This window comes from Arachis duranensis, chromosome 9 (genome assembly GCF_000817695.3).
Source record: "Arachis duranensis cultivar V14167 chromosome 9, aradu.V14167.gnm2.J7QH, whole genome shotgun sequence".
Classification (NCBI taxonomy): domain Eukaryota; kingdom Viridiplantae; phylum Streptophyta; class Magnoliopsida; order Fabales; family Fabaceae; genus Arachis; species Arachis duranensis.
This window is the reverse complement of record NC_029780.3, coordinates 103,000,520-103,008,501: the sequence shown is the minus strand read 5'-3', so window position 1 is coordinate 103,008,501 and position 7,982 is coordinate 103,000,520. Positions and strand designations below refer to the sequence as shown.

At 38.3% G+C, this 7,982-nt stretch overlaps 1 protein-coding gene across 1 annotated transcript; it reads right to left on the bottom strand.

Annotated features, from left to right (window-relative positions):
• Positions 1–826: 826 nt before the first annotated feature.
• Positions 827–3,410, bottom strand: LOC107466568 (subtilisin-like protease SBT3). The gene is made up of 2 exons (XM_016085560.3): positions 2,760–3,410; positions 827–2,678 (listed from the first exon to the last, which is right to left on the bottom strand). Exons 1-2 carry the CDS (start codon positions 3,332–3,334, stop codon positions 962–964), a joined length of 2,292 nt encoding a protein of 763 aa, XP_015941046.1. The 5' UTR covers positions 3,335–3,410; the 3' UTR covers positions 827–961.
• Positions 3,411–7,982: the final 4,572 nt, after the last annotated feature.

The following is a 7,982-nucleotide window of genomic DNA, read 5'->3' as shown; positions in this document are numbered from 1 at the left end:
TTGTTGAATTTATAGTCAATTTAGTTCTAAAATTTATAGTTCTAAAATTTAGGATTGAACAAGTATATTTGTTAAATTTTTTTATTTAATACTAAGTACATGCTACCTGAATTAAAAGAGTTATGATGAATAATAGATTAATTTACTAGTCTTATTTTTGAATGGTTAATCTATATAAATGCAATTAATTATTTTAAGATTGTAATTTATTTCATATTTAATATTATATAAAAATAAATTGTTCTTAAACTTGAAGAAAAAATCAGGAATATCATTGAGATTCCCTTCATAAAGTGACTAAGAACTTAGCCAATGAAATGAGCCAATAAATAGAGAAGACATAGTCTGAAAAAGAATAAAATAAATAAATAAATAAATAAACACAACATTCCAAGCCAAAAAAAATTGATAAAATTAAAACAAAATAATCAAAATGGTCATTGAAAATGCCTGAGAATGAGTAGCATGATGGGAGAATGAAGCAATGCAGTGGGACTAAGACTAGAGGTATAGTGATGGGCATGGTAATACACACCAAGAAGATGGAGATGTAGAAGCTAAAAAGGTTCGCGATTTATGCACATTTTCAACTCACACACAAATTGCGATATCCCTATTACGGATTAGGTGTAGCGGTTTACGTTCTAAACCGTGAGTTTTCCGTTGCGATTTACATAGTTTATAAAAAAAATACATTTTAGTATCCGTTTTGTAAAATATGTATTTTGATAATATTAAAAATTATTTTATTTATTTTGATAAATTGCCCAATAAATAGTGATACTTAAACACCTTTTTTTGTGTCAAATAAGTAAATCACCACATCTTAACTAGTAATCACTTTATAGAGAATTATTTGACAAAAAGAAAATAGATTTACCTATGATTATTACAGATTTTGTCTTGTTTATTTGTGGTAGTTGTGATATTTCCACATGGAGAAACTTGCAAACAACAGCTCTTAAACAATACCACTTGGTGCCACGACAATGGGGCTCCTAACCCTATGTGCACCACCACCCTCTTCCACCCAAATAAGCTCTCCAAACGACACATTTTCCTTCTTGTTCCTCGTGTAACTTATTGTAACAACGTAGCTTTGATTCTCATTCTTGTGACCAAATATTAGTGTCATAGGTGACACTGTAACAACAGAACCCCTAGGATGTGTCACAACAGCTTTATAGGTAGCCTCACCAAGATCACCGACATTGGTCACCGTCCTCCTAAATTTCTTCACCATTGTCCTTAATTTTTTGTTATACAATGCTATAAATGAAGGGTAGTTAAGATCCAAAGATGGGTTAGCACAAGTATAGGATTTTGATCTTGTAATGGTCAAGATTTGCTTATGTGTATATCCCATTGCACAAAGAAGATTAACATAGTCTTGTGGAGACGCATCATATACCAAACCTGGATCAAGAGCTTTATTGGGATCAATTTGACCTGCTCCCATTACAAGAGGTGAAGCATCTTGGCCTAGATTTCCATTGTCCCCAATTGGATGTTTAGTGTTGTCCAATGGGTTCGCGGTTGTCACCACGGCGGACCTTATCGCCGCAGGGCTCCATTCAGGGTGCGCGGCTTTAAGTAAAGCCGCGACTCCAGAAGCATGGGGACAAGCCATTGAAGTTCCTGAGAGTATGTTGTAGGCACTTGGTAGGTACACATTTTCCCCGATTCTAGCGGCTGCGGCATTAGGAATAAAAGCCGCCAGAACTCGAGACCCTGGCGCCATTACATCAGGCTTCAAGACTCCGGGGTAGCTCGGAGAAGGGCCCCTTGAGGTGTAAATGGCAGCAGCTGGTGCCGGCTTAGTTCCAACAAATGTTTGTTGGAATTTGATGCTGGCAGTGGCCATAGGATCCCTTTCTGCATACTTGATGATATGTAGAGCATCCTTTGGGTTGATCACAATGCTCGGAACCGAGAAGGATACTAATTCTATTAGTACCGGATCCTCGGAAATAAAGATGGCGCCACCAACACTGGCTTTAGTGGTGGCCCTTAGTTGGTCTATGACGGACACAGATTTTAAGTTATCACAGATAACAATGACATATTCTGTGTCCATTTGTGACAACTTCTGGGCTGAATCGCATGAAGATATTGTTCTGTTATAAACAAGATTGAAGTCATAGACAACTGCATTTGCTGGGAACAGAGTCCAACCAATTACGGTTATGCCATTTCCCAGTTCCAAGCTTCCAAACGTTCGGTCTATGGTGCCGGCGGCGACGGTGAGGAGCCAAGGAATTCCGTTGTGCAAAGTGCCGAGGTCCGGGCCGGCGTTTCCCGCGGACGAAGAAACAAGAATCCCTTTCTCCATTGCAGCAAAGGAAGCTATGGCGATGGGGTCCTCGTAGAGAGTGACATTGTCAAAGCCCATGGAGATGGAAATTATATCGACACCATCAGAAATTGCTTGGTCCATGCCGGCCAAAACGTCCGACGCCAGTCGGCCCTCATTCCAAAGGACCTTGTACATGGCCAGCCTCGCCCGCGGCGCAATGCCTCTTGCCACCCCTTCTGCATAACCGAAGAAAGAGGCGCCACCGACGTAGTTCCCTCCGACGGTGGATGACGTGTGGGTGCCATGCCCCATTGTGTCTCGGGCCGAGTTCATTGAAATTGTGATGTTAGGATTCGCAGCGATCACACCCTTGTTGAAGTACCTACGGAATATTTATTTCATCAACGGTAACTACACTAATTAACTGTTTCACATCTGTTGAATTTGGATTAATAAATATTACCTGGCTCCGATAAGCTTTAAATTGCAATTTGAGGCGTTGAAATCTTGTCCTAGCTCGCATGTTCCTCTCCATTTGGATGGGATGTTTTTGGTCATTCCATCGTCTTTGAAGCTCTCGCTCTCCGGCCAGACGCCGGAGTCAATCACGCCGACAATGGCGCCGTCGCCGAGATTGGAAGCTTTCCAAAGGCCATAGGATGGGTCAAGGGAGAGATACTCAAAAGTGTGAGTTGTGTCTACGGTGACAAACCTATCCGGATAAGCCGCCACGAAGCCATGAGTGTTCTTTATTGCCTCAAGTTCATCTAAAGATAGCACTGCACTGAATCCATGCATGGCTTCATCATAGGTGTAAACCAAATTATTATTATTATTACTATTGGTTGTCAAATGATCAGAAATTGATGATAGCTTTATGGAATAACGAATGGTTGACTCATACCAATCACTGTGACTAGCATAGACCTGAGGCATTAGGGACTTGTCCATGTGAACTATGTATGTTTTGGAGCTTTGAGCAGCGAATAGAAGAAGCCATGGAACAGTCATAAGTAAAATCAATTTCTGATGCTCCATTGATTGATTTTTCAGCTCTCTAATTAAGCATCTATACTCGAAAACAGTGATTATAATTTTAGCTTAGGAACGTGAACGAGCTTATATAGACATATATTGTTTAGCTTCTTGTGCCTTTGTTTGTATGGCATGTGATTGATGCTGACATATATAATAATTGCAACCAAAATCAGAATAATAATATTAATCTATACAATAATGAACAAGTATATATTATTTATTGTATTAAGTGGGATCAAGTCCATTTGTTAAGATCTAAACTATATATGATTGGAACTAGAGAGTTAAAAACCAAACCAAAAGAGTTAAGGGACGGTGAGAAGAACTTAAAAGTTCTAGTTCAATTCAATTTGATGTTACCAACATTACTACTGTTCTGAATTTGATTGAGTCAATTAATTAATTAATTTTAGGCTTGGCAACTTCGTATCTATCAACATTTTTATCTGTGTATGCGCAGCTGAATTTAGAACTGGAATAGCATTATAGCAGTAATTCCTTCTTTTGAGTTAAGTTTCAAAGTCGTTTTTAAAATTTATCACATATATTAAAATAGTTTTTAAAATTTTAATTGCATTATTTATATCCTAAATTTAATAAAAGTGATTTAGAAAATAATATAATATATTTTTATTAATCTTAAAAACATAATTAACATAACTAAAATTTCAGAAACAATTTTAATATTTACAGTCAATTTTAAAGATCATCTTTAGAAATTAACTTTTCTTTCTTTCTTTCTTTTAGTTTTAAATTTTTATTTGTGTTGCAAATGTCTTTTTTTTTTTTTTTGGTCATAGCAAATGTCTTTTAATCTTTGTCAATGTCAGCAGAGGTTGAAAGGCACCACCCGCTAGCTAGTTGCTAACAAACAAGAGTGCCACCAGGATGGTAGAAATTTCCAGGAGTGGGCCAATTCCTTCGGATGGATTCAGCCTTTTTCTTCTGATGATTTTTCATGGTTGACATGAGATAAAAATAAGTAGGGGAGAAAAAAAAATCAATCTCAATTGCATAATTGCTAAGGAATTAGTGAATTACCCATCCATAAGGTCGGCTGTGTTTGGAGAACATTCCAACAATGCAACACATACATGACCGTGGTGGTTCAAAGTGGTAGATATTCCTTCATTTTAACCACTGAGCTTGATGAGTTCGATTTTTTGGATATAGGAAATTACTACTATTATGTTTCTAGCTCAAATATTGGAACAAGGAGTCTTTAATGAGAAGATATTTATTGCTTCACATAAAAAAAAATTTAGGAGCCAACACTTTTATTTTTTTTTAGAAGTAAATGGAGCTCAACACAACATGGTGAAGCAAATGAAAGAGCTACAAACAGCATCATTATTCAAGATAAAACAATTCCTAGTCATCTTTAGCATGACCATCAACATTCAACAACCAAAGGGCTCACCACCAATCCATTCCTCAAAACACGCAAACGACCTGTTTATAATTTCCACCACACTTGAGGCATGATCTTGGAAGAGCCTGCTATTCCTTTCTAGCCAGATCGTCCAGATAACAGCAAAGAACCCAAAGAACCACCTCTTTCTGTCAATCGACCTTGCTGATGAGTTCGTCCACCTTTCAAAGTGTTGTTTTAGTGTACCTAGACAACTCCACGTCCTACCAAAGGCGAGCAGCCAGGCACACCACACCTGCCAAGTTATCTCACAACCAAGAAACAGACGAAAAGCAGTTTCCACAGACTCACAACATAACACATACATATTGTCATTCTGAGCAAGAACGCGTAGTCTACACAGTCTATCCTTAGTATTCACCTGGCCAACCAAAACAAACCAAGAAAAAAGTTCAATTCTCGGAGGGCCGAACGCTTTCCAAATAGCACTAGTGAAGCTATAGCTAGTGATTTTTACTGGTAGAACTTCCGCCTGCAATACCTACACAAAGGAATTAGTTCTCTATCCTCTCTCTCAGTTGTAGGCTTGACTGATTGTAAGATCTCGTGTAGTTGGTTAACTAAATCCAACTCCCATTGGAACAACTCTCTCCTCCACTAGAAACTCCAAATTCACTCTAGCCCATCCCAAAACCCACAATCCCCTATAACAAATCCGTTAAGGTTTGAAACCGAGAAGAGCCTAGGAAACATATCTTTCAACACCCCATTAGGTAACCAGCTATCCTCCCAGAACCGGATTGTTCTCCGTTCCCGAGGTCCATAGACAACCATCTGATCATATTTTCTCTCATCTGCGGCTCACTTATTTGTAACTGGCAGATATCCTTCCAAGGGCCCCCTCTTGGGAGACCAGGCTGGCCGCTCAGCATCACAGTAGTATTCATATTGTTATAGGAGCAAACCACTTTCTTCCATAAAAGACAGTCTTCTTTTGAGAACCTCCACCACCATTTAAAGAGCAGGGCTGTATTTCGAATCACTGCATCACCAACTCCCAAACCACATGCCTTCTTGGGAGCCATTACTACTTCCCATTTCACGAGCGGTAATCCGTGCCTCCCATCCTCTGTACTCCACAAGAACCATCGTTGTAGGGATATCAACTTCTCTGCCACGGTTTTTGGCATCTTATATAAGCTGATATAGTATATAGACAGGCTATTAAGAACCGACTTAATGAGGACCAGCTTGCCCGCTTTATTGAGGGTCTTTGCTTTCCACAAATTCAGTTTTTCTTCCACCTTGTCAATCACTGGTTTCCATGTCTTCACCAGCCTCGAATTTTCTCCTAGGGGAATGCCCAGATATCTGACTGGTAATGCTGCCTCCTTACAACCTAACAAAAGACACATCCTACGGACCCACATCCTATCACAGTTGACCGGGATAAAGCTGGAATTCTCAAAATTAATACTCAACCAGACATCAGTTCAAAGCATCGAAGCAGCCGCTTATAATTCCTGATGTTCTCCTCTTCAGTGGGGTAGAAAAGAATAGTATCATCTGCAAACTGCAAGTGTGACAACTCAATGTTATTCCTTCCAACTAGTAATGGAGAGATACGGCCGTATCTTATCGCCTCTCCAATCATCATGTGAAGCATATTAACAACTAATACAAACAGAAAGGGAGATAGTAGGTCTCTTTATCGCAAGCCCCTTTCCATTTTGAAAGGCTTCAAAGGTGATCCATTGATTAGTACCGACATAGAGGCGGAGCAGACACACTCCTTGATCCAACCTTTCCATCTCTGGCCGAAATTCATCTTCTGTAACACAATATCCACAAAGGCCCACTTGACCCTATCATAAGCCTTTTGGAAATCCAACTTTATTATCACAGAGCTCTTTTTCCGTCACTTCAGCCAGTGCACAATTTCACAGGCGATCAGAGCCCCATCATGTATTTTCCTGCCCTTTACGAAAGCGCTCTGAGTCTCTCCTACCAAGCCCGGCATTACCTTCCACATCCTCCGAACCAACACCTTTGATATGACCTTATAGACACAACCCACCATACTAATCGGTCGAAGATCCTTTATTTCTCTGACTCCAGTAAACTTCGGCGCCAGCGCCACCCAAGTGATATTCGAATCGCTAGGTAGCTTAGCTGACTGGAAAAACCCTATCACCGCTCCAGTGAACTCCCTCCCTAATTCTTTCCAATACTTCTTTATGAAATTCATATTATACCCCTCGCTGCCTGGCGCATTTGTTGACTCACAATCCCAAACTGCATTCTTTATTTCTTTAGCCGTTGGCATCAACTCTAACTCTGTTGCTTGTGTCTCAGTAATTTGCTGTACCAGTCCATCCCTGAAGCCAATATTAGGCGATGGCTCCTGGTGGTACAGTCCCTTATAGAAGTCTCGAATAGCAAGCTTGATCCTTACTTGATTGCTTACCAGCCTCCCATTAACCATTAAGGCATCAATCCGATTGGATCTTCTTCGCGCTGAGGCTAACTTGTGAAAATAGCGAGTGTTTTTATCCATCTCCTTTGTATGCTGAGATTTTGACATCTGCTTCCAATGCAGCTCCTTTCTACCATTTCCTACAGAAGCTCATAAGCGCCTTTCTTCTTGCTTCGATAGTCCCATTAGCCATTCCGGTACTCACCATGTCATCTACTTTCTTTATTTCATCCTCAAATTGTGTAATCAGCAAAAAAAAGTGAGTAATTTCACACTATTAGATGAAATTTTATACCATTAAAAATATTAAATAATGATTAATTAATAGTTACAAATCACAAAATTTGCTGCCCTAACACTCTTCTAAAAAAAAAATACAAATATATTTAAGGAATGAAAAAATAATGAGAATAATAGTTTAACTAATTTAAATTAGTCAAATAATTAATTAATTTATTTATTTAAACAAGTATCAAAAATTTAAAATTTATCTTATATAGATAATAACTCATTAATCAACGATAAATTCTTAAATAAAATCTCAATCTATTAAAAATATTATGAAAAATCCAAAAAAAAATATTGGCTAATTTAATTTAATATATGAACACAAATTAGGACTCAAATTGACTCGCAAACTCACAAAATTAGTTTACGAGATGATTTAACTCACTTTAGCTTTAGAAATTGGTATACAAAATAGTTTTTTATTTAATGTAATTTTATTTTGTCCACTTAAAATATGAAGGTAGTGCGCATAGATTTTATCTATCTCTATTGTCCTAACATATTTGTAATTT

Excerpts from the sequence above, each read along its gene's own strand:
- LOC107466568 (XM_016085560.3), bottom strand. The coding sequence starts at position 3,334 with ATGGAGCATCAGAAATTGATTTTACTTATGACTGTTCCATGGCTTCTT. Across the intron at positions 2,679-2,759 it reads TTAAAGCTTATCGGAGCCAG|GTACTTCAACAAGGGTGTGA; the intron begins GTAATATTTATT and ends AATATTCCGTAG.